At 33.4% G+C, this 27,967-nt stretch overlaps 1 protein-coding gene across 1 annotated transcript; it reads right to left on the reverse strand.

Annotated features, from left to right (window-relative positions):
- Positions 1 to 1,583: 1,583 nt before the first annotated feature.
- On the reverse strand, positions 1,584 to 27,923 carry LOC126770390 (uncharacterized). Its single transcript, XM_050489788.1, has 28 exons — positions 27,818 to 27,923; positions 27,310 to 27,362; positions 22,340 to 22,476; positions 22,133 to 22,241; positions 21,892 to 22,011; positions 21,726 to 21,810; positions 20,847 to 20,960; positions 20,518 to 20,762; positions 19,976 to 20,093; positions 19,755 to 19,887; positions 18,683 to 18,801; positions 18,406 to 18,518; positions 17,175 to 17,384; positions 12,802 to 12,913; positions 11,811 to 11,928; positions 11,222 to 11,364; positions 10,206 to 10,331; positions 9,724 to 9,813; positions 9,393 to 9,503; positions 8,879 to 8,967; positions 8,286 to 8,432; positions 7,263 to 7,421; positions 6,991 to 7,091; positions 6,089 to 6,275; positions 5,419 to 5,610; positions 5,041 to 5,146; positions 4,473 to 4,608; positions 1,584 to 2,159 (listed from the first exon to the last, which is right to left on the reverse strand). Exons 1-28 carry the CDS (start codon positions 27,842 to 27,844, stop codon positions 2,011 to 2,013), a joined length of 3,549 nt encoding a protein of 1,182 aa, XP_050345745.1. The 5' UTR covers positions 27,845 to 27,923; the 3' UTR covers positions 1,584 to 2,010.
- Positions 27,924 to 27,967: the final 44 nt, after the last annotated feature.

A 27,967-nucleotide genomic window follows, 5' to 3' on the forward strand; every position in this document is an offset into this window, starting at 1 on the left:
TATACTATGCGTATCGACTTCGGTACTTATGATTTGCAATTTAATTATAAAATTTGATAATATTACGAATTTATAACTTATTCTGGCATTTGATATTATTCACATTTATCAAATCTTAATCCTTAAGATATATTTATTTCAGTAAACAGATAAAAAAGTAATAATAAGTATTGATATAAGACAAGGGTTATTATCATATATGTAAAATATATCGTATATTTTCCGTTTTATTTGATTAAATTCTTTATAATCTAGAAAAATCTTTAGAAGTAAATTCTATCGGTTGTCGTCGAAGGGTATTTTTCGTGGTATGGGTGTTTCTTGTTTGTTTCCGAACCCCTGACACAGCGTATCTAATATCAGCCGTTTAGTGGTAGAAATACATTTAAATATATATTTATTGTATTCTCAACAGTGTAATAACTTTCTATTAATTTTTATTACATTTTACTTATATTGTCGGAGCATTAGGTTGTATTTTTTTTAATTTAATTTTGCTTTTTTCAGGATGTTTTAAACATGAAACCGACGAGATTTGTTCCTCTAAACAGCGTTTTATTTTTCAAAAATTATGAACCCTGTGAAGATGGATTTAAAAGAGACGTTCTTGGAATCTGCAGGGAAGTTTGGGACTGAATGAACCCTGAAATATTTTAGTTCAATGTGTGATATTAATTTTAAGTTACTTATTATAAATTATTACGTCAACATTTATTTTATAAAGAATAAATAATAATTTTAAAAATATTTTTTTATTTAAATAATATTTTGATCATGTGCTAAAAGTTTATAGAACGATTTTTAAAGCAACAGGACGCTAATCGGATCGCAACAAATATGTATCGGTAATATACGAACATGAACGAATACAATTTTATATGACATATGCCTATCATATACACAATGATATAATACATTCATATATATTACGCTTCATGATAAATAATATAATAATAAAATAAAATAAAATAATGAATTATTAAGGTTTGCCGCAAAATGTTTACATACCACTAATTAATTATAAAATACATACAGTTTAACATTATACCGTTTGGAGCAGTGATTTTACGACGACGACAGTACGAATTAATTATTTAACAATTATTTAAGGCCTCTTAAAATATGCCGTTTGTTTATCTTAAATATTTCATAAGAATTAAAAAAACAAACATTTACTCTTAATAATGTTTTTTCAGATAAGACTTTTCACTTTAGTTTTGTAGGATTATAGAGATCTTTCGAAGCAAATTTTGTTAATATTATTCTAAAACCCAGTAATCCGTGACTTAAACTAATTTGGAGACGAACTTACGAGAAAGTTTTGAATAAACTTTTGTTTTAAAATTAAAAACTGCAGTAGCTCTATTTATTTTGATGAATAAAGAGAAACAGGACTGAATTATAAATATAAAATTAAAATTCACGGACTTTTTATTATTTTATTATAGACATAAGAGAACAAACGTTTGACTTAACACAAAAATTTAAACATTACACTAAAAAAATACAATAAATTTTAATTGCAATATCGATATACAGAAAAAATAGTAAAGGTAACTAAATTAATTAATCTCCTACTTATTTTAATTTATAAATTATTTTCTTGTACTTCAATAGCTATGTCTAATAACCACATAAAGTACCTAATGTTCTTTTATACAAGGAATAGTAATAACTACAGTTGTAAAAAACCATAAATACTTGGAAAATATAAGCGGAAAACGACTTTTGACATTATTCATGCTATTTGTTCTGTAAATATCGTTAACGAACCATCTCAGAAACAACACCGCTTTTTTACGTATTTAGTTTTTACTACTGTTTCTAAGAAGCATAAAAAATACACTTAATAATAAGGTTTTTTTAACACGTCACGTTCGGAAATTGAGTTTAAAAATTCAAAGATTTACGAGTTTAAATTTACGGACGGAAATCTTTGATAGCTTGGAAATTTATCAAAAAATAAATTCGAATGTTTCATATGACATTTGTAATTTTCTTCTTTATAAATCACATGAGCGATGCAGGTGGGAGCGTAACGGATCCGTGTCCAGATAGAGGTGAAGGCAACATTGCAACTCCACGTATCCAGGCACCGCGCTCGCAGCAGAACGACTCGACATTACTCAGAGCTCGCATGTAGATAGTTGTTACACCACCTGATACAAATGGTATAAACCTTATTAAGATATGATTAAAAAACTTTTGTTTTATTTTGCGATACACAAAAACTTTTGAGGGCCGGGGAAATCAGGCGAATAAAACTCGCGGGCCTCAAATGAAAATCGCAGATACAAAATAGACAATTTTTTTTTTGGGCGAAGTTCGTGTATTTATTTATCTCAAACTCCTCGGTGAAGGGTAACGTAGGCTCCGTAGAAAATCTGACCTGAAATAAGACCGCTAATCCGCAGTAGCTTCTTTGCAATTATGAGCCAATATTTTTTTTTTTTTATATTCGCCGGGAGGGCAAATGACTCTACTCCACCTGATGGTAAGTGGTAGTAGAGTCCAAACGCGACGACGGCCAGTACAGACGGGAAAAACGTTCTGCGCTAGCCGCCATCGCCCTGCCGGCCCGCAAGATGCCTCTTCACGCCTCGTTTGAAGGAACCCGGGTTGTAAGAGGAGGGGAACACGTGAGCTGGTAAAGAATTCCATTTTTTGGAAGTGCGACAAAGAAAGGAGTTGCCAAATTTCTTTGATCGCGATGGAATTGATGTCACAGTAAGACGGTGACATCGAGAACCAGCTCGCGTGGACTTAAGAAGGAAGGGGGAAACAGGAATTAGAGAGAATAATTCCTCAGAGCACTCGCCGTGATACAGTCGATAGAAAGCGCTCAGTGCTGCTATCTCGCGACGCAACTGTAAAGGTTCAAGGGTGTTTGTGACCTTTACGTCGCCAATAATGCGTACGGCACGTCGCTGCAACCGGTCCAAGGCCTCAAGTAGGTACTTAGCGGAGCCATCCCAAAGGTGCGAGCAATATTCCACGCAAGACCAATATATAGAGGTTAGGTAACTTGCAAGGGGTAATAAAATATATTAGGTACGTATTTCTGTCAATAATTGAATAACGTAATAATATGAGTTGGGGAGAATTTTTAAGGTATATTTCGAGTCAATGAGCATACTAATGTTTGTTAAATGTGCTATTTGGCTTAAAAAGCAAACAGGATAAATAATAAATAAAATAAACTACATAGGTAAAGTAACATATATGTATTTCGTGCTGAAGTTTCGCGTGTTTCGTTGAATAAACCATTATTCAACAATGTACTAACATCAAGAGATTTCCAGAAATGCGCTTTATTATTAAAATTAGCGAAAACTGTTCATTGATTATTTTTCTTTTTCCATATTGATTTAAGTGTTCTTTTAACCTTGCTCGAAAATAGCATGCAAGCAAAAACGAAACACGTACGAGCGTAGTTTATATACAAATCATAAATAACAAAAACACATTGTTATTGCATTTTTCTTTGATGAAACACACGTTTTAATAAGGTACGTTTTCTGCTGACGTTCTTTTTTTAAAAAAATGTTTGTAATGGTCGCTTGTGATTTTTTACAATGTTAGTTACAGATTTTGTGTTTTTGGAATTGAGAAAGTGTTACAAATAAAATGTTATTTTTAAAAGATTATCAGAAAAAAAACTTTTGTTTTGACCATTTTTATCAATTCCAGTGATATATTTAATCGATTAAGATCAAGAACACACAATGATAGTTTTTTGTTTTTTGTTAGTCATGGATTCGCTTGTAATTTTCCGATACAAATCAATCTAAATTGGAGATATACCGATGTATTAAAATATACGTCTTACAAGAACACATTGTTTTTTTATTTGCGTATTACACATTATTAATCTACAATCGTTTTACAGGCAAAACATTTACAGGAAAAATAGTACGTTGGATCAAATTCGAATAATGAATATCCAATTGATCAATTATCTTCTTAATTTTTTTAGTTAGTAGAATAAATTCCATATGTATTACGCAACTCCATAAGCATACCGCGCCCAAGTGCCAGGTCACTTGTTGCGACTTAATTGGACTGTTTCATTAGAATAATGATTATCAAATTTAATAGCAATATTAGTGTAAAGCATGCAAGCAGGTTACTTACATAGCTGCACAGTGCAGCATTTCCATGTAAATGTTAAATCTGATGTTCAATTCTACTCAATATACGTATATTTTAACGGAAATATCTATATATAGGCTTTTTACAAGTTCCTTAGTAATGTTTCATCAATATATCAGTTTTTTTAGAAGAAATTTCAATATAATTACTATGAATATATAATTACTAAATATCTTCTATAAACTTATTATTAAAATTGTAAAAATGATCTTATAAATCTCCATTTGTCATTTTGTGAATATTTTTAATACATTAATCTAAGTAATTTTTATGTTTGGGGCGATATAAATCGTCTCGATCTTTTATTCAAAGTAACATACCGATAATGATAAGCTGTGTTCCGAGGTACGCGAGAGCGTGTCCGTGCCGCGGTATGGACATTTCAGTCTCCAATTTCCACTGACGCTCTTTCCATTGCCACACATCAATAGCTCCAACACTACTAGCTGTTTTATCCTATAAAATTTGACGTAATAATGTGACATACGAAGTAGGCTCTGGTATAATAAAATAAATCGTTACGATTCAAATTTCCGAACGACAATAACACTGGAGCTAAAAATTGCCACATAAAATAATTGGAGGAAAAAAATTACTATAAGAATCAATTTAAAATTCAAAAATCAAGTGATACATTGCATATTTTATTGGCAGACGAGCAAACTTATTAGCAGACGTTGACAATATCCTACTATCTTTTACTAATCTCACTCATGAGATTCACGTTATTTTTAGAGGTATGTATAACTACTCAATTAAACTAGTAATTATCATTTTAATATATATATTTGAGTAGTCTGCCTAAGTATGCAGTATTAAGAGTTAATAATAATACCTCAAATATATAGCATAGAATAATAAATTTTAATAACTACAAGTTCACACTACCTTGCTAGAGATCTTGCCAGCTCCACCAATGATATATAATTTGTCATTCATAGAAAATAATGTGGCAAAACATCTGGGAAATCGTAAACAATGTATCTCTGTCCACCTAGAAACAAATATTCCTTATAACATGAAAATGAGAGTTTTACGCTATATGGACAAATTTTTATTTCTATGGAAATAAAAATAAATAAAGATCCTGACAACCTTTTTATATTATACATAGGATGAGCTATTTGATGCCAGCATTATTTACGTCATAAATGAAGTATAAACTATAATTTCCTCCTTTAAAACAGCTAAATAAATGATAATAATTAAATATACTAAGTAAATAACTATTGCATTAGTATATAATTAATTTATAATGCAACTAACTGATTAGTTTTGGAATTGTAACACTCGACGCTGGCGGAAACAGGATGGCGTTTTTTACCAGTCATGCCTCCGGCTACCCATATATAATCACGATACTTGGCGACTGCAGCTGCCGTTCTAGCTGTGCCCATCGCCCGCACTTCACTCCATGATCCAGTTTTTGGGTCAAAACGTTCCACTGATCGAAGTACTCTTAAGGAACATGTGATGGTTTAGGTAGAACATTTTAAGTAAAGATTTTTTAATATGTCTCTTTTTGAAACAAGATGGTTAATTAATGGAAATTTTGATGAACGGAAGTTTCAAAACAAGACATTAAGGGCATTGAGTGTATTATGTGCTGCAATTCAGTTTAATATTCATATCGTGATCGGCGGTGGAGGAAACATTGTAGACATAAATTTTGCCTCGTTTGCTTCCTCGAGTGGATTAATGTGGTAAAATCATTTCCCAATTATCCTTAGCAGGAAAGAAGGCTTTGGTCCAGAAGAAGAACATTTACATTTTCATTTGGCAGGATAAATTTGTTTCTGTGTTCATCGTAATTTGAGGATTTATCTAAATACATTATAATCGAAAATATTAAATCGCTAACCGAAAAGATTGAATATATAAGAATATAGTTGCGTAACTGTCTAAAACCGAATCTTTAATATAATGTGAGTTTTACCTGTCTTCTTTATCCTGCCCTCCAATTGCATAAAGAGCCATCCGATGCACTACGAGTCCGAAGTTCTTGCGAGGTATCGCAAGTCCTGATTCACTGTACCAGGACCGAGTCACTGGCTCAAAGCTCCAAACCGTTGATACCACTACAGACTTACCGCGTAAATCGTCTTCACGAGGATCTGCGCCGCCTGGTATTTAGTTTTTAGTTAAATGAAATATCATTATTGTTTTAATATATAATAAGGAGGCAGACGAGCAAATAATATAATTGACGGTAAGTGGTCTGGACCACTCATAGACATAGGTACTGTAAAATTAACAGTGTCTTTCATCGTCAATACGCCGCCAATCATGATAATGATTGATTGATTCACTGACTGAATCATTAAGACGATATATGCATGTCGTCTGTAATTACACTAACTCAATCATTCTTCTTTTATTTACAATAATAAAAGGTATTGTTTGGCGGTAGATAAACGGATGATTGTGTACGAGGCACATTACCAGACGGTATCAGACGATCCTATCACCAATCATAAATCTTGACGTTGAACTTGCTAATTTGATAAAGATTTCCTTTTAAGTTTTTTACGTCGGTTAGCTAATAAGCGAAATAGAATACGAAAACATACGTATTTAAAGAAACTGATATTTTGGTCTTATTTAAATATGTTTGGAAATTTTGTAATTATCGTTGCTCTAATAATTATAAATTCAATAATAGGCATTTATGGAGACTGTGCTATTAAAAGCCTTGTTTATTAGTACGTCTATTATATCTAACAACTAATGTATTTTACAAAAAAATAATAATTTTAAAAGTTATGAGAGTTATGCTGAGTTAGCTTCACTTTCAATTACTAAATAATTTCAAGCGATGGTTTTAATTTTAATAATTACCTACAAGAAATACCCTTCCACGTAAGAAAGCAACTGAATGGTGATGTCTTGGTTCTGGAAGTTCTCCGACCAAATCCCAAGAGTTTATAACGGGATCAAATCTAAAAGAGTAAAATTATAACTTTTAATTTATTTTTATATAATTTTAATATAAAAAAGGCCTTTTATGAATTTACATGTCTCGTTTGATAACTTCAAAAGAAACGAAAAAAAAGAATATATTTTGTCTTTCATAGCAATACTATCACTTGTATAATCAGGTGTTACTATACCTAAAGATATCTTTGCCCGTATTTCTCGCTATTCCATACGAGGTATGGGGATCAATACCGCCGAAAACCAATACAGTTTCTCTGTCCCAGTTAAAGAGTGAGCCTTCCGCGAGATAATTCTTATTCGATGGTCCGAGATTTGATGTTGATAGCTTATTCCTGTAATTGAAAAAAAAAAATTGTTCTATGTCCAATAAATAAAGAAACCGGTCGAATTAAAAAGTACAATCTAATAAGTTGATTTTGTTACAAGAACTTATTTCTCATTTTATATGAACTCGATTAAATATCGTCTAAGTTAATGCTAAATAACGTATGACAACACATGTAAATTTAATCTAAATCGAATGTTTATCTTTTTATTTAAACCAACTTTGGCAATCCCTTCAGAGTAAATATAATAATCAATGCAATAGATTAGATACGACACCGAATGGTAAATATTGTCTGGCGCTATATTTATATTGGTACAGATGTATAATATATATATTTATATATATATTATATATATTTACTGGTGGTAGGGCTTTGTGCAAGCTCGTCTGGGTAGGTACCACCCACTCATCAGATATTCTACCGCAAAACAGCAATACTTGATATTGTTGTGTTCCGGTTTGAAGGGTGAGTGAGCCAGTGTAATTACAGGCACAAGGGACATAAAATCTTAGTTCCCAAGGTTGGTGGCGCATTGGATATGTAAGCGATGGTTGACATTTCTTACAATGCCAATGTCTAAGAGCGTTGGTGACCACTTACCATCAGGTGGCCCATATGCTCGTCCGCCTTCCTTTTCTATAAAAAAAAAAATATATATATATATATTATATACATTATTTCGAAGTCGCTTTTTTATTCAACATTATTGATAATTATAATAATATCATCGGCTTGGAAATAAAAACACCTGACACTTGAAGGGAAAATCATTAGAAAATCAGCGTGTTTCTAAATTCTGAGGGCGATAATTGCGTTGAAAAATAAATAAAAAAATAAATAATAATAAAGTTTGAATAAATTATTTACATGTTGATTCTTGCGAGAGATTCTTTTGACAGGTTGAACATAGAAATTGGTGGACTGAAAATTTTATTATCCGATGACGTGGCAGCTTGTGTTTGATCCAGACGAGAAACATCGGTTGCTTGAGGATGTGTATGACTCGTTTTTTCTCTATAATTAAATGCGTTGTAAATCTTATTATACAACCCCAATACTTGCTAGGCGAAGGCGTCGGTTACAATTTAATATAACAACTGGACCACCTAATATAAGCGACATTAATAAAAGTAAAGTAATAGCTTTTGAATGTCCCACTGCTGGGCTAAGGAGAGGAGCTCCTTTTTTGAGGAGAAGGTTTGGCGCATATTCCACCACGCTGCTTCAATGCGGGTTGGTGGAATACATATGAAATTTATAAATGAAAAGAAAAATAATAAAAAGATTTCTTAACTGATCAAGCACATTGATAGTAGTGATTTGGTTATTAAAAAGTTTTATGGCCATTGACTTAGCCAAGGTCATGGATTCGATTTGTAATCAGTGGAAAATGTATAAGAATACAAATTTTGTCCATCGCATCTCGATCGACTTGATCGCTTTATTGAGTGAGATCTTACCTTCTAGATGTAAAAGCAGCAGTCGCTTCAGCTAAATAATTGGCTGCTACACTATGCCTCCTCTCGTTATGCCTGCTTGCATATCGATTCTGCGAGTAATATTTTTTAAAGTACTTGTATACAAGATTTTTTACAAAAGATCAGCTGATAGTTTAATGTTGATTACAAATCTGGAAATTTCTTGTAGCCATCTATGATATGATATATTCTCACTATTCATAAATCAATTTACAATTATTTATTCCTTGACGGCTGGAGACTACTTTAAACATATTAATTGTTGCCTGTAATTGTCCCACAGCTGGTAAAAAACCTCCGCTTCTTTTGTGGAGAAAGTTTGGCACTTTTTCCACCACGATACTCCAATGAGGATTGGTCAATTGTCGATACACATTTAGCAGATTTTCATCCAATATGTTTACGTTTAGTCATTGGCCATCTCAGCCATATGTTATAATATTAAAAGAAACTATGATACCAGAAAATTGATTTGTTTTTTGTTTTTAGACCTTACATTTTCCGTAGTACTGGTTCCAACAACATCGCTGCTGCTTTCACTTACAGTATTCAGCTCTTCTGCTGAATCTTTTTCAGGTGGATCGTTTATTGGTGATGAAAAGGCCATCTAAAATATAAGCCATAAAAAATATAATATAAAATATGTGAATCTGCACAAGTTATAACCACATTAAAAAATATTATACTGAATTCTTTAGAGCGTACATTCATTCATTTATAATAGTTTTATATAAGATCTTAAATAACATATTAATTTAATTCAATGACATTGGCCTAAGCAAGAGCATTTTAATTATTAATAAATAAATTAAAAAAAAAAGAATTACGCGCTCCAGCTTTGGTTTACACAAATGTATTTGACGTATGTTTTTACAGCACTCCTTTTGTGTCGGTGTTTGTAAAATAATTTTCTGTTCCTGTAATTAACATAGCAATTTCGAGGATATATATGTTTGCTCAGTTAACATATTATAATAATCATTATAGACCATAGGAGTAAATGTCAATATTAATATTGTAATATCCAGCTAAATATTATATTACTTCTTTTAACCAAAATACTACTTTTAAAATGAGTGACATATCAAAATCAAATAAATAATCACTACTCATACATACAATATCCTTACTCTTATTTACTGTTCTATATAATATTATATATATATTGTATATATACCGTGCCAATGAAACTTAGCACTAGTAGCTGGAAAACCTCCAGAGATAGAAAAAAAATTAATAATAAATATTAATAATTTAATACCTTGTTTTATTTAAAATCATATTTTAAATATGTATGTTTTTATCGTACCTCTTCGTTTTTTTTATTTTTTTCCAAGTTCGGACTCTTTCCAGTGTCTTGTAATGCACTTCGCATCCCATTTTCCATTAGTGGGGGAGATCGACTCGGCGAGTGATGTTGACCATTTTCCTTAGCCTGTATGATTATTTTGTTACATATTAATTCTTTGTTCATAGTTATTTTAAAATATCTTATATATTCTACAATGTTTAAAAAATCAATGCACCAAAATCAAATCTTTATGATTATCTATTTTAGAAAAAAAAAAGTAAATATTGCTTAAAGTAATATCTTGTTCATCCGGACTTCAATGCGTTTAGGTAAAATACCTAAATCATACTTCACGCTTTGCTTAATATTTATGGTTCATGGCAAAAAAAAAAATTAAGTGCAGCTGTTGTGCTGGTAGAAGATGACTAGTGCAAATGTTTAAAAAAAAACTTTCTATTAAGATTATTATCTTATACTTTGTATAAGATATTTTTTTGTATATAAATTATGGATATTAAAAGTGCCAACCGAAATATTTGTTACTATTATTGACAGTAATATTAAAATATTTTATTTCAAACTTTAAATTACTCCAGACTTTTACATTTTAAGGTTTAGATTACTTCCTTAAACATCATTTTAGGAAATAAGGCCAATGAGCCAGCTAGTGGTGAGTTGTCAACTTCGCTCAATATACATTAACACTTTAAGAAGTATAAGCCACATCTCAGACCGTCACAGCACCACAAAACACAGGTTACAAACGTTATCGTCCTTATATATTATTTTAATTCGTAGTTCACAGTTATAAAAAATATTATGAAATTGCGTTATACGTGCTCGAAAAGACTCGTAGACATATACAACTATAGTTGTCTACGAGTTACGTACAAAGAGATTGAGACTTATTCGTGTATTTTTTATTGTTTGTATGTATTATAAAAAGATGCGCCTACCTCGGTTTATAGAAATGTGCAGTGCGAAGTTCCAACAGCTTGCTATGAATAAATGCTATAAAAATTAGACGATCGCACCTTCCTGTTATTTTCAAAAAAATCACACATCGTTGGGAATTTATCTTTATCGTTCGTCAATCCCTTTAAAGCTGCCGGCAAAGGAAAGTCAATTTTTGCTCTTCTCAAGTCCATTTTATCTGGATCCATTCCGCGCAAATTGCCTGATAATATGTGTTCAGAAATTGACATGAATATATAAATTGCTATTATTATAATAAAGGTATATCTTTGAATACAAAGACCAATTAGACATGATAATTTATTTATTTCTTTAAAAAAATTTAATATAATTCACTGTAATATTATGTGATTAGATATAATAAAAGGGAATGTATATAGGGCATATGTGGAGTAATAATATAGTATATAAGTAACTAAAAATATAATCTTTGGTTTGTGATATATACTAAACATTATTTTTTTTATAATCTATAAATTTTATTCTTGAACAACTTATTTAACGGATAAAATAACTATGAAAACATTGAATGACTTGCTAAATATAGATATACTTGTTATATTCATAACATGTACCTACATATCTTGGTTTAGCCAGCAAGGATATTGACCTTTTCATAATTTAGTCATAATCTAATTATTTGTTTACCGGGAACATCGTCGTTACGTCTCGGCGGTTGCATCATCGACATTTGTTGGTACATCTGCTCCTTTGGTACCAGGAACTGGTCAAGATATTTGAGAAAATCCTTGTACGTTATGTGGTTCTGTATAAAGCAAGCATTTGTTTGATTTCCAATACTATAACGCTGACTGTTTTTCTTGTGTCATTATAGTGTCTATGCAATTGACGAAACGCTTATTATACAATAATATTGTATAAAAAATACAAATATGAAATAAAAATATACAAATAAAAGTTAACATATGTAAATATGATTTTGCGTCGGAAATTATACATATACGTTCAACCTAATGTAAACATTTGAAGAAGATATTCTAATGACGTCACGCCTTGTTCATTGAAGTGATGTACCGGACATAACAAGGGTTAAAATATCTATTTTATGAAACGTTCTCAATTACTTTTTGGTGAATAGATGCTTTCATGCTAACCTATTTACACTTTATTGCGGAAATACTTTTATATTGAGTGTTTTTAAGATTTCATTATGGAAGTAAAATATATGATCGGGAAAGGAATAAAAAACTTGAAAAAAATATATATTTTCAGATATACGTTACTTTTAAAATATTAAGTAGCATTATTTTTATCAAACAATATTTGCCAATCATAGAATTACAAAGAAATATATTGTTATTGTTAGTTACTTAGTATTTTTGTTTATCGTTAAAGACTGAATTGGAATCAAATTAATTTTATTTTTTCGTCCGTTTTGTAAATGTGCCGTTGTGTCCTGTCGTCGCATAAAGTCTCAAAACGACCTGGTTAGGCAATACTAACTAAACGCCAGTTGTTTTATTGCTCATAACGGATGCTTTATACTTCTGTGTGAATAACAGATAAAAATGTCTATGGATAGAGGTGCAACTATTTACAATACACTGTCCATTGCTTTTAATTAATTCCTTCTAGAAATAAATACAGTTTTATTTAATCTATAATATTTCATGATAACCTTTTCTTCACCTATCCAGTTCCTCTCCGCTGGCTCCGTTAGGTCCAACACGTCGATCCAATGGTAATAATTCTTTGAATTATTGCCGTACCAATACTTAATGATAACATACCTGTTAAAAACAACGTAAATTGTTTTAAATATCTAATACAGTCCAGATTGTGATGGATCACATTTACAACAAAGTTGAAAATTAATTATTATATGTAGTTTCTCTTGTTATAACTAAAAAAAAACATTTATAAATAAGGCTTATTACAAGACAAGATTATATAGATGATAAAAAAGTGTAAAAAGTATTTCATTCATTTTCATACAAGGCATATAAATTTATATGTATACCTACTATTTTACATGTATGTTGAACATGTAGTAATAGTAACAGCCTGTTAATGCCCCACTGCTGGGCTAAGGCCTTGAGGAGAAGGTTTGGAGCTTATTCCACCACGCTGCTCCAATTCGGGTTGGTAGAATACACATGTGGCAGAATTTCAATGAAATTAGACACATGCAGGTTTCCTCACGACATTTTCCTTCACCATCAAGTACGAGGTGAATTATAAACACAAATAAAGCACATAAAAATTCAGTGGTGCTTGCCCGGATTTGATCCCACGGTCATCAGTTAAGATTCACACGTTCTAATCACTAGACCATCTCAGTTGAACATGTAGCTTATTTAAAAAAAAGACTAATAAGTTACTTGCAGATTCTTCACGATAGAATCTACAAACTTAACCAGAGGTTGCTAGGTGGTAGGTAGTTATTATAAATATAATTGTGACGCAACTAAGTTCTTCCTTAAGAAGATGTGACGTGATTTCCATGATTATTAGCAGACTAGATAGTCCTAGATAGACTAGATAGTGTAGAATGAAAACAGTTTTAATGTAATAAGCTTTATGATATAAAGTAGCATCTATATGGGTCTAACATTTCTTAAGGTGGCGTTATGCTATGGAGCCGTGTCTGAAAAATGTTACTACAGTAAATGACGGTTAATCTGAATTCTCAAAAATCAATTCCCTTAAATATTATATTATCGATTAAATTAGATCACTATTATTTTATGTTAGCTAAAAAAATTATTTTCTTACATTACACAAAAAGGCTTAGGTATACTACGTTTTAGATTTTTTGTCATTTATAACTATATTATTTGTTGCAAGCCAATTTTATATCAGTAGTAATATATTGCTTACATCGCCGTAATTATTTCCTTTTAGCGGGAGAAACCAAAGATTATTTATTTATTTCAATGATTTATTTATTTATTTATAATAAATCGTGTATCTTATTCTATTAATAAAAGTTTTATCCGTTTGTTATTAATTAATTAAATTATATTTTCCTTGCAAGCGTCGAGTGTACTAACCGATATTACTTATCAAAACAGAAGTACGTAAACATGTTAATAAAGTAGCGTATTTCCGCGACTTTTCTCGTTACATCGCGGATTCGCCGTTTGGTCATATCCATGGCCGTAACTTTCATGACTGCCTCGTCAAAAATGATGAATAATGAATGGTCAATAGCTAGCGTATAAGCCTGCTGATTTCGAGTTCCGAATGTTTGAACTACGGATCGCGTCAATACAAAAATGTTATGTCAAAAAATGTATCAATGATATTCTCACACTTCAATCCACTATACACAACAAACCCCCTCCCCCCCTAAAATAATATTATAAGAAAATATTTAATATACAGACATAACGGTAAAATATTGTTATACGCAATTGAATAAATACTTATAAAAAAATAATGACTTTTAGTAATGTACGATATGAAATATAAAGGACAGGTTAACAGGAAAGTGTAAATAAAGGACGTTACCGTACATAATAATAATCATTTAATTATAGGAAGCCAAACGGGCAAATGGTTTATCTGATGGTAAATGATGATGGGCCGAGAAATGTCATGAGTGGGACATTTACTGAGTCTTACTTAGTGATAATATCCCTAAAGATTTTGCCATTAAAAAAAAATAAGAATCAATTGTGCTAGTAAATATATCTAGGCGCTAAGAGTAACTGGGCGCTTCGGCGTGTAAACATTTACACCCCAAAGCATCGCCATGAAAACTAAGGTATTAAGTCTCTTTTGCCTGTAATTTCATAGACTCATCCAACCTTCGAAATCGAAATACAGCAACATACAACAACATACCTAAGTAAGCCTGTTCAAAGCATAGTAATTATACTCTCGAGTAATTGAACCTGAGGAAAGATATAACATCTAAAAAATTTAAAAAAAATATACCAAAATCTACGGTTTACAATACCGATAACCATATATCGTATAAATTGTTTGTAAAAGAAATTAAATACATGTGTAGCTTTTATGTAGAGCATACATATGTAGATTTCTATGAAATCATATAAGTGGGTCGGTTATCTAGAGTATCAGCGAGTATATTGGAAATTATACACATATTTAAGCATTAATAGTGTTATTTTAAACATGCATTCCCTTTAGATAGTTTTATAAATATGGTCGAATAGTATCGAAAATATTTAAAAAAAACTATAACATTGAACCATCGCAAGGAAAACTGTGTCACATAACTGTGTAACATGTGTCGTATGAATTTCTGCCACATGTGTATCCACGAATTCGCAGTAAAGTTATGATTCACAAACAAACAGCTTCTTGATAGATTTCGCGACTCTATTCCCTCAAACTTATAATTCGACGGGACAAAACCGATATGACCCGACAAAATGCAGGAGTGGGACCAAGGGTTTTACATACTTTTTGAGGCATGGTTATGAATAATGCTAATTTTCTATTTACATGAAACTTTTTAATTTGATACGATATGGTTATAGAACGCACGTAAGTTAAATGCTTTTATGTTGCATTTTTTAAAATATAACATATTTTATTATTCATTTGGGTTAACAAACAGTAGATACAAAAAAAAATAACAATAGAAATATTACATTAAAAAATGTATTCGTTAAATGTTCTACTAATAAGGTTATAACATCATGCAACATAAAACATCACATTAGGAAAAACGGAAATTTGAAAAATAAAAGTCCGTAACGTTATCTTCAGTCATCGTTGACCATAAAATTATCATTAAAATTTGACAAAAAAGCACCTAAAGTAAATATAAGATATATATATCAAAATATATGTTATGATATACAAAGTATTATTATGTAATTACAAGAACACTCAATGTACGATTTGTAGATCTCCAAACCGTTACATATCTCAAAAGTCTGCGAAAGTGTGTCTATGTATTTCTGATTATAGCTACGTCACATTCACATTTTTTATGTTATAAAATGGGAACAAACGTTATCAAAATAATTGCTAGGATAAATTAAAACTTTTCATAATTTAAACCTATTCATAATGGAATTGTTTTATATTGATTTTGAAAAGTGTCAGTTACAATACTTTTCCTTTATTTCATTATGTTGTTCGAATGTAATAGATTGTTTTGTGTTAAAGCACAAAAATATAGAGAAAAACTAGTTACATGCGGTTATACAAGTAAACAAATGTCCACGAAAGAATTAGGTCTTAGGACATTCAGCAGACATTAGGGGCCATTTACCTTACTTGCAGCTGCTTATAATTTGGTATATATAGGTAAATCAGCTTGGAGATGTGTTTATAATAGTGTAATATATAGAGTGACTAAATCGGATTCAACCAGTTTGCTCTGAGTATCAAGTGCCACGAATAATCGCGTAATACCAACTTGCATAAGTAGCGTAAGAAGTGTCATGCGATTTTGTTTATTATTATTATTATCTTATTTTATTGGTTACTTGTTTATTTTAGATTGTTTGTAGACTATAAATTAGATGAAATATTACATATCGATCATACTGTACTCCATTTAGCGCCACTCTCAATTTAATCCCATAGAAAATAAATGAGCGATAGTGGATATATAGAAAAGGCACATTGATTAAGTATGCTATAATGAAATTAGCTGAATAAAAATTTAATCATATGACTGTAGAGGAATGTTTGTAGACATGCTTTTGAAGAGGAAAAGCAATTTAAAGGTAGAAATGAGGCTTTACACACATTATCCGAACAAATTATCACTAACAATCATCACTAACATTCATCGGATGAAAGCAAAGATGAGGACGACTATAAAATGCCTGGAGTTGAAGTTCAAGTTATTTAATTAATTAGTTTAAGTTCCAGAAAAAAATATTAAAATTAATGTTCGTGGACTCCTTACTACAAAACGTAAGGTGTGCAACAAAGAAAAAAATGTGCAAGAGAGATGGCACGACATCGGCAGCAATTCATAAATCTTTTCTTTATTGGCGCGGGTTATATATTACTCACTGTATATAATGTAGTGTTTGTAATTTTGTTAGTCTAACTTACGCAAGCCCGTCATCCACCATCTGTTGTACTTCAGGCGTGTTTACGATTTCGAGGATCTCATTGTTCTCGGGGTTCCTCTTGATATCAACCAGTTGCCAGGGCGATATGAGGCCGAAACGTACACATCTCATTACGTCCACGACAAAGGGTCTACGATTTGACCAGTTCGCTTTTAACCAACGTACTCCAGCCATTAAAACTTCTATTTCGCTAGAAAATTATAATAAAATTAAACAATCGAAAATGGAGCAAGGCTGAAAACTAGTATTATTATTTGACCTTTAGCGGAGTCATGATTTATATTGCGCATACAAGTGGAAAAACAAAATGTTAATCAAATAGGTTTAATACATCATACACGACTTACGTTATTGAAATGTAGATAGTTAATAATATAATTATAGGTGTTGGTTAATACTATAAATATTTATTATTCTAAAATCTGTTATTGACTGAAATGTATAAATTATTCCCTAGCCTTTGTCGTGCGATATAATACAAAAGAGAAAACAGCAGAATATTGTTGTTCCGGTTTGAAGGATGAGTGAGCCAGTGTAATTAAAGACACAAGGGACATAACATTTTAGTTCCCAAGGTCGGTGGCGCATTGGTGATGTAAGCGATGTTTACATTTCTTTCAATACCAATGTCTATGCGCGTTGGTGACTGCTTACCATCAGGTGGCCCATTTGCTCGTCCGTTTACCTGAAGTATAAAAAAAGAAGAAAATTATTGTATTGGTTATTACAGGTAATAAAGTTCAATTGTGATTACACGGGTGTTTTTGTAGTTTGCATATTTGTTAATATTTATAGTTACGGCACTTTAGAGCCGTAGTTTTTCGAAATAATTGGGATGTTGGTGGTATTGACAGCGACACCATATGGAAGGGCGAGAAATGAGACTCATTCCAGTTAAAGAGTCGTAGTGTGTAGTGAGACTATTTGTATATATAAATCCTATTAAATATCGTATATTAATTTTGATGAAATTTTCTCATTAAACTTCTGAATATATGGACTATATAAGATTCTAGCTGTTTCCTTATTATATGAAACTAGATTTAAGTTTAAACGAAATCTAATTTGGTACAGGATATATTTATGGCTTAACGCAATCTAAACAGTAGCAAACCGCGGCTGTAACTACGTCGTAATCTAAAACATCTCATTTTAAATCAAATTTATCATTAGATATGAAACGATAAAATAAAATTCAATAAATCACTCACCTCGTTACACAAATGTAATTCGATTTGAGAAATGTTATTATTTCCTCAGGGTCTAGTTGAAGAAAATCATTAGAAGCTACCAGCGGTAAAAAGAACCGCATTATCCTGGGCACCTGGATATAAAATATCATCAAATTCCTTGTTAAAAAAAAATTAATCATTTAATAAGTACAGTACAGTAACAGCCTGTGAATGTCCCACTGCTGGGCTAAGACCTCCTCTTCTTCTTTGAGGAAAAAGTTTGGAGCTTATTCTACCATAGTTAATATGTATTTACCATTAAATCCATCACGGCTGTCATTTTTTTTAACCTGGCTTCTCTGTATAATGTGAAAGCCGTATCTTCGTTAAAGAGATTTTCGTTTAAAATTAACGACCAACATTGATCTTCCAAATCTGTCTTAGAAACAGGAAATTAAATGTGGTATCACCGCTTTATAAAGAATTTGTTTAAAAGATAAACAATATGTAATTTAAAGACATATTACAAAATATTTATATTTCTTACATTCCCAAGTATATGGACGAAAGAGGACGTCCTACGATAATAAGTAACCTGATAAGGGATGAGGGTTATATGACTTTCTAAAATAAATTATTTATATTTTCTTCGTTGCACTAAAAGCATTTATATGCCAACGCTAAATTACATCAATAATGATTTTCTGATGATGATGAAACCAATGGGTTTGTGATTTAATTTTAATGATAAAATTCAATATACGTGGAAGCCTGTTACCAGTGAGATCCAAATTTTGTCCGTTTTTAAGAAGAAATGTATTACTTAAATTTATTTTTTACTGTACAATATTTATTAGTCACCATTCAAATCATTTTTTCCTTTACCTCTCGAAGTTATCAAAGTATGTCAGTCTTTTTTTTACATTTCTTCCTAAAAACGGACAAAATTTGGATCTCACTGGTAACAGGCTTCCACGTATATTGAATTTTATCATTAAAATTAAATCACAAACCCATTGGTTTCATCATCATCAGAAAATCATTATTGATGTAATTTAGCGTTGGCATATAAATGCTTTTAGTGCAACGAAGAAAATATAAATAATTTATTTTAGAAAGTCATATAACCCTCATCCCTTATCAGGTTACTTATTATCGTAGGACGTCCTCTTTCGTCCATATACTTGGGAATGTAAGAAATATAAATATTTTTTTACCTTCGATTTAAACCGGAATAAAGCGATACAAAGAATGCTTTTTTGCACTGAACCACTGATCAGTGACGATCAAATAATCAAAAACCTTACCGCCGTTAAACCGTTACCTTCGGACTCTTAAAACTACTTACTACTATTTTTAATATTTCTAGGAAAGTATGACAAATCTACCTTTGATTTCCAAGTATTGCGCAGCGCAAAATAAATCCAAAACGTTATCTCTTTTTAGTATTTTATTGCTTTCCGTTCCGCTGAATAACATCCATTCATATATTGTATGAAACGTTTCCGGTGTAATACCGGCCTGAATAATATTTCGATTATGAGTACACGGATTGTTTATTTTATAATTATATTACTTTTATCACAAGGTGTAAGGTAATGGTACTCACAGATGATAAATCTATTTCACGCTGGACATTCATATTAAAATAGGAGGAATATATCTGAAGCACTATGAGGTGACAATGAAACTCGTCGTCACCAATATGCACGATCGTATCTGTATTTCTAAAAACGCTCATTAATGGTACATATTTTAATTTTGATTTAGATTAAGATATGGCCAGCAGATAGGAAACGTAAATCTTTAACGAAGGTGACCAGTTGTCAAATCTTTACATGTACCAGTTTTCACGTAGTTAATTTGTATTACGTGGTATAATGCATTTTGTACTCGATTGTGATGGAAAGCCATGACTAACCATTAATACTGGTCAGATATTTTACTAGAATCTTATTATTTCAAAAGATATTTAACCTCAATAGAAGAATAGCATAAACAATATTTATTATAAAGGTCAATTAGTATTTGATTTATAAATAAGCAAATACCAGCTTTAAAGGCAAGTGACGCTTCATCAAAGCGAAACCTGTTAAACGAGATTCCGTAAACTCAGATATATTTCAATATTTTACATTATATAATGCTTACATAAAATTATGTATTCTTTTGTAAAATTCCTTGAAAATATCTTGCTTCTTTGGAAGTTGTATACGCATCCAGTCTATTGGTTCCGTTATGTCATATCCGAGACTGTTCAAATATATTCCTTTATCTTCTTGTGTTGAGACAGGCTTTACTTTTGCAATCTTATCAACCGTTGATTTGTTTTGAATATTCCTTTTCGCTTCTCGAGGACCATATTGGAGTTGAGGCTCAGAATCATTACTTGTATCCTGTATATATTATTAATAAGGACGAATGAAAGTTTAGAAGTATATTGCAATTATAAGCAATTGTAACAATAAATGACTACTTACACATTTTTTTATGTCATCCGGTTCTCCAGCAGCTTTTCCTTCGAATTTAACTTTGACTTTAGCTTGGGTAGGATCAGCTAAAAGTACACCGACTGTAGACGACTGAAACACTACCTACGAGATTCATATACATGAATCATGTATATAAATATACTATTAAATTGATTAATTCACAGAAACTATAATAAAAATAGACAGTCGATTTAACACTATTAATACGAAATTAAATGAAATACTTTCTTGTACACCAAATATAAATTATATTTAGTGTCCTTAACTTATGTATACATAACAATTATTCAATGGGTACAAGCGCCTGAACTACCCGTCTGTGTCACAGTAGCTAGTTTCTTCCGATGACGTTATGCAGCTTTAAAAGTGACATGGTAAAATTTATTACACCTTAATATTACAAGAATTGTGTATTACTCTATTGTCGGTAGTTGTATGTTTACGATAACAATATTTTTTTCTATCTACCGACTTCCTTATAATATACATCGTGCAGCATTTGCATCTCATCGGATTATTAGAGTAACGAGAGAGAATCAACTTAATGTGTAAAACAGACACATACTATTCCTGCACAGTTGAGTCTCTCTTGAGAAAAGCCACTGTGGCCGAAATCGATCAGCATGTCATCAACACTAGTATTATATATATAAGAAATACGAAAGTAAATCTGTCTGTACGTTTCTCACAAATCAATCTTAAAAACAATTTTGATGAACTTTGGTATATTTATAGTCCTGAAGAACATAGACTACAAGAAATTATAAAAATTAAGGTCATGAAATTGAAATTACTATTTATTTAATTATAATTTTATATATATTTATTTCATTATAATTAAGATTAAATAATAAAATTATATTATACCTGGTTCGATTGCACTTTCAAGTTACCACTGGGAGTTGGTTTAAAAGGAAATGTAGCCATATTGTGAGTATTAAATTCGTCCGTACTTAAAATAAAAATATATATATATTAACTTATAAAAAAGGTTTAATTTTAAATTAAAAATCAAAGATCTTTATAAAAGTACCTTGATGTGTCAGCACATGACGAAATATTAGCATCAATTTTATATTTATGAATGTACTCATTTGCAAATTTTGAAGCATAATGATCCGGTGACATGTTAAACTTCTTTTTTGATTTTTTACTACAAATTCATAAAAAATAATATAACAAGTAATAAGCTAAAAATTATTTATATATTTGATAGTTTTTCTACCCACTTTCCGTGATAGTTGCACGACATATATGTATTTTTCAGTAAATACTTTGCTGACCAATATTTTTCAACCGTATCTCCTGACGTATCAAAAATACGGTTGTTCAAGTTCCTTTCATTCGAATAAAAGTTTCGGGCTTTTTGTAGAAAGTCAAGTGCTAAAGTTATAACAATCAAAATTAGAAAATTAATATTGAAATTGTGAATAATTATAAGGAAATTAATATCAATCGAAGAACTAACAACTGGCACTCACAAAAATCGCTTACATTCGGAGTTAGATCAGATAAAGAACTGCTCTTCTGGAGTTTCGGCTTAATAGAGATGTGATACCGCTCGGAGAATATATTTCTTTTATTCCCCTTAAATCTTTTTTTTACTACAGAAGAAGCTCTGGAATATCTAGATTTATTAAATAAAGAAACATGCATTTTAAGGGTATGTTGTATCCAATATACGGGTTATAAAATGTGTATATTTATGTATTTTTAGCGGAATTCAATATTGCATTGCACGTTTTACGTAATACAAGAAATAGGTTAGTCGTTTATTTGAGCTTGTTTTATGAATACAGGTAAACTAATCAATTTTTATATAATTTATTTAAATTTTATTTTATTTTCAAGTCAAATGTAGTATAGACTTCACTCTGACGTTTCTACTTATATCTTATCATATCTACAACAAAAGAACGTATTCAATATACTTGAAGAAAATTATAATTAAAATCTAATCGCCTGTATATTACTCTTGAGATAAATAAAATAATGACATATGGCGGATGATAAACGAATATTATTAAAAAAATGCTAAACTTTATATAAATAGGTTGATGCTTATTCGGTTGATTCGTTTCGTGCGAGGCACAGACAGAAAACATGGAATCATATGTCGAATGGAATGGAATCACATTTTTTCACGAGCACCTCTACAATTACAAGAGAGAAAGCTGGTGCCTAGTTGTGTTTGGGAGCTGTTACCTACTACCGTCGTATTAATGATTGGGAGAATATAAACCATAACAAAATCACACTTTAGCTTTTGTGTATAATTGTCTCAACAATAGAATATATTCATATGAAACGGTACACATATGAGCAATACCACGATATATTATCACTAACCACTCCTATTATTCGACTAAGTACCTATGTAACTAAATTTAAACAAATTGTAGTGGACCGCTTGTTTGCAAAAGGTTATTACATAAATGGTATTGGTTACATTACATGGTGATTGCACACCTTGGATATGAAACGATCGCCACCTGGATATTTCTTTGATTTAATTAATTTAAAAAATAAAATAATTTCTGATTATTTATGTTTAAGACACGATATATACGACATCGATTTTCGAATACTTTCAATACAAAAATTTCAAAATTTCAATGCCTTTCTATTAAATCCGTGCAGTGACGGAGAAAGAATACATTTCACTGCCCCTCTCTTTCCCATGGGTGTCGTAAGAGGCGACTAAGGGATATCTGAGCGACCATCCGCTCATCTGGTGGTAGGATGCTAACATCCGCCTGGCTTGTTACCACCGTACGCATGGTGAAAAACTCGTGAAGTGGCTTGCAGCCGCGTTTCGAGGTCAGCCAGCGTACACCCAGAGCCCGAGCGAGTATTGCCACGATGGGTGTTGGTCCAATTGGAGACGGCTGTTGAACCAATGCCGGGGGAAACTGTATTGACCTGTCGGTCAGGGAGACCCGAAGAAACGGCTGTTCCGCTGGCCGCCCGTGGCATAGTACAGGGGCCCGAGCGTGCCTAACCAGCTCGTGAGGCTGCCCCACCAGGCCACGCATAATCTCGGGGTGGACCGTCGTGCCGGTTGGTGACCGGTAGGTAGGGTTCCGGCGGCCACTTCCGGGGGGGTTGGGGGGCCCTTCCGTCCGGCGGGTCAGTGTATTTTTCCTTTTGGCAACCACTTGGGGAAACACGCCTCCACACTTTGCCCATCCCTATCGTGGCAATACATCGCTCGCTTCACGTCTCTTTTCCATTTCATTTTTCCCAAATGGCGCAACAAAAAAGAAATAACGGTCGTACAGCGGTGCACACCCCCACCATACCCTCGCTGTTTGAGGTCGAGTTCTCTAACATCCGAGGACTCCACACTAACCTCAACGCTGTCCACCACCATCTCGAGACAGCACGGCCAGCAATGTTGTTTCTCACGGAGACACAAATACTCCGTCCTGCCGATACCAGCTACCTTAATTATCCCGGCTACACGCTTGAAGAATCCTTCAAAGCGAAAGCCGGTGTATGCTTGTTCGTCAGGACGGATGTTTGCTGTCACCGACTGCGCTGCTTGGAGGACCCCTCCTTCTCCATGTTGGTGGTACGTGTGGACCTGGTTCGTCAGAGCCGAGTCTACGTGTGCCTCTACAGATCCCACAATGGTGACTTGGAGACAAGCCGATTATTTGACCATCTTAGTCGGGTGGCAGATGCTGCGCAAGAGCAATTTCCTAACGCGGAATTGGTGTTTTTGGGGGATTTTAATGCTCACCACGAATCCTGGTTCAAATCCCTCAAAACTGACCATGCTGGAAGGACTGCTCATGCTTTTGCTCTCACACATGACTTGACCCAACTGGTTGATCAGCCCACCAGGATCCCAGACATTAATGGGCAAGCACCTTCTCTACTGGACCTTCTGCTGACTTCTCACCCGGTGGAATATCAGGTTGTGGTTCAGGCTCCTCTTGGCTCTTCGGATCACAGCCTTATTTCTACCAGAGTGCCACAGGCCAAGCTGCCGCCACTAGCGGTATGCAAACGTCGCGTTTGGCACTATAAGTCGGCGGATTGGGACGGTATGCGCGATTACTATGCGTCGGTCCCTTGGAAGGAACGTTGCTTCAGTGGGAATGACCCGACAGCTAGTGCCGCTGCTGTTGCTGGCGAGATCATGCTGGGAATGGAATACTACATTCCTAGCTCAGATCTCGTCAGTAGGAGTACGCGTAACCGTTGGTTCACTCGTGAATGTTCGGCACATTGCTGTATCATCTAAGCAGGCGGCATATCGCAAGTGGATCAACGGCTGTATTAGCGGGGCATCTAACATTGACTCACTGAAAGCAAACTATAATAAAAATTCCAAGTCCTGTAGAAAGGCATACACGAGAGCGGATGCACAGCGCATTGTACAGATTGGTCATGACCTTGTTTCGCATCCTAGGGGCTCCCGTAGCTTCTGGCGTCTGACCAAGTCTGTGCAAAACAATTTCTGCCAACCTTCGCTGCCACCGCTCAGAAATCCGGACGGATCACTAGCTCACAGTCCGCAAGAGCAAGCTGATCTCCTGGCTAAACTCTTTGCCGACAATTCCGTCATCGATGATTGTAGTGCACTGCCACCTACAATACCTGCATGTGGCCATACGATGCCTGACATTAAAATCAGGCAACGTGATGTGCGTGCGGAGCTGCAATCACTTGATGTACGGAAAGCTAGCGGTCCCGATGGAATACCAGCCATAGTGCTGAAGAAGTGCGCGGCGGAGCTGTCCCCTGTGTTAACGCACCTGTTCCAACTTTCTCTCTCTTCGGGAAGTGTGTCGGAGGCTTGGAGAAGAGCTAATGTGCAAGCGGTTCCCAAAAAAGGGGATCGGTCTGACCCGGCAAATTATCGGCCAATAGCTATCACCTCAGTACTTTGTAAGGTGATGGAACGGATTTTAAACAACCAACTGATCCATTACCTAGAATATCACTGTCTAATTAATGATCGTCAGTACGGGTTTCGACCAAAACGGTCCACAGGTGATCTTCTAGCGTACGTAACACACCTCTGGGGTGAAGCTATCGACAAGCATGGAGAATCGTTGGCTGTCAGCCTCGATATCTCCAAGGCTTTCGACAGGGTCTGGCACAGAAGTCTTCTCTCCAAGCTACCGGCATATGGTCTGCCTGCTCAGCTATGCACCTGGATTGCCAGCTTCCTACACAAGCGTAGCCTTCGTGTTTTAGTAGATGGTTGCGCTTCACAATTCTATGTAGTGAATGCTGGGGTCCCCCAGGGATCTGTGCTATCTCCCACACTCTTTCTTTTGCATATCAATGATATGCTCTCCCTTGGGAACATACATTGCTATGCAGATGATAGTACAGTGCATGGTGGATACCACGGACGCGCAGTGGCTGGGCGGGCGGAAACTGAGGAGAGGCGGGAGAATCTTGTCATTGAACTCGATAGGACGTTAGAGCTCATCGCCAAATGGGGCTCTGATAATCTTGTTGAGTTTAATGCCAAGAAAACACAGGTATGCGCTCTCACGGCGAAAAAGTCAACATTTTCCCCTCTTCCCTCCCTCTGTGGTACTCCGCTGGTGAAGCAAAATCGCCATGCTGGGGATTGACGTTCGCTGCGACCTTAGTCCAAGGGAATACATCGAGGCTGTTATAAAAACAGCTTCACGGAAACTCGGAGTTCTGAACAAGGTGCGGCGCTTTTTCACACCACAACAACTGTGCCTGCTGTACAAAACACAGGTACGGTCGTGCATGGAATATTGCTCGCACCTTTGGGATGGCTCCGCTAAGTACCTACTTGAGGCCTTGGACCGGTTGCAGCGACGTGCCGTACGCATTATTGGTGACGTAAAGGTCACAAACACCCTTGAACCTTTACAATTGCGTCGTGAGATAGCAGCACTGAGCGCTTTCTATCGACTGTATCACGGCGAGTGCTCTGAGGAATTATTCTCTCTAATTCCTGCTTCCCCCTTCCTTCTTAAGTCCACGCGAGCTGGTTCTCGATGTCACCGCCTTACTGTGACATCAATTCCATCGCGAACAAAGAAATTTGGCAACTCCTTTCTTTGTCGCACTTCCAAAAAATGGAATTCCTTACCAGCTCACGTGTTCCCCTCCTCTTACAACCCGGGTTCCTTCAAACGAGGCGTGAAGAGGCATCTTGCGGGCCGGCAAGGCGATGGCGGCTAGTGCAGAACGTTTTTCCCGTCTGTACTGGCCGTCGTCGCGTTTGGACTCTACTACCACTTACCATCAGGTGGAGTAGAGTCATTTGCCCTCCCGGCGAATATAAAAATATATATATATATATATATATATATATATATATATATATATATTCTTTTCTCTTTAATTGTCAATGTCTATATAGATATCGCTAAAGAAAGCGAAGATAGAAAGTTCTCCGGAAATTAATTAAATTTATTCGGATAATCATGATTGTTTTAATACTTACCCTGAACCATTACATGTGATAGATGCAGTTGTGACGTGTGAACAGCTATTTACCTGTATAATAAGAATGTTTTAATGGAAAATCCATATTAAATACTTTAGTCTTTAGTGTACTTATATAATTGTTAGATGGAATGAATATATGTAATTAGTATCTTCAAATATTCATAGATGTTAATTCTGACTATTATGCTATTTTTTTTCTCCTAAATTTTGCCGAATCGAACATTATTTTATTATTGTATTTGACTAAATATGTTTGCGATATTAAGAATCTAGATAGTAGCTGCAATTTTTTTAAAAGCTTTGTTGTACAAGTACGATAAATTAATTATATTTTTATATCAAAAAACATTATTTATCAAAAGTTTTTAGATTGCAAATATAGTTTTTTGCATAAGTACGGGGTTCGTTGATCCGTGGAACATGTTTTGTAAGAATTAACTGTCATCAAAAATATTCATATCAGATCAATGTAGGTAAAATTGCAAAGTTTTAAATGTACTTACTTTTTCCAAACTGGTACTATTTAACATTTCAAATTCATTGAACGAGTGATATAGAAACGTTGAGCATATTGAGCAAAATATTGACTTTATTGTTTTAAGAAACGCCAAAAATTCCGTATATATTTTTGATAGTTCCGTTTTACGTCTTAA

Source organism: Nymphalis io, chromosome 8, assembly GCF_905147045.1.
Source record: "Nymphalis io chromosome 8, ilAglIoxx1.1, whole genome shotgun sequence".
Lineage (NCBI taxonomy): Eukaryota > Metazoa > Arthropoda > Insecta > Lepidoptera > Nymphalidae > Nymphalis > Nymphalis io.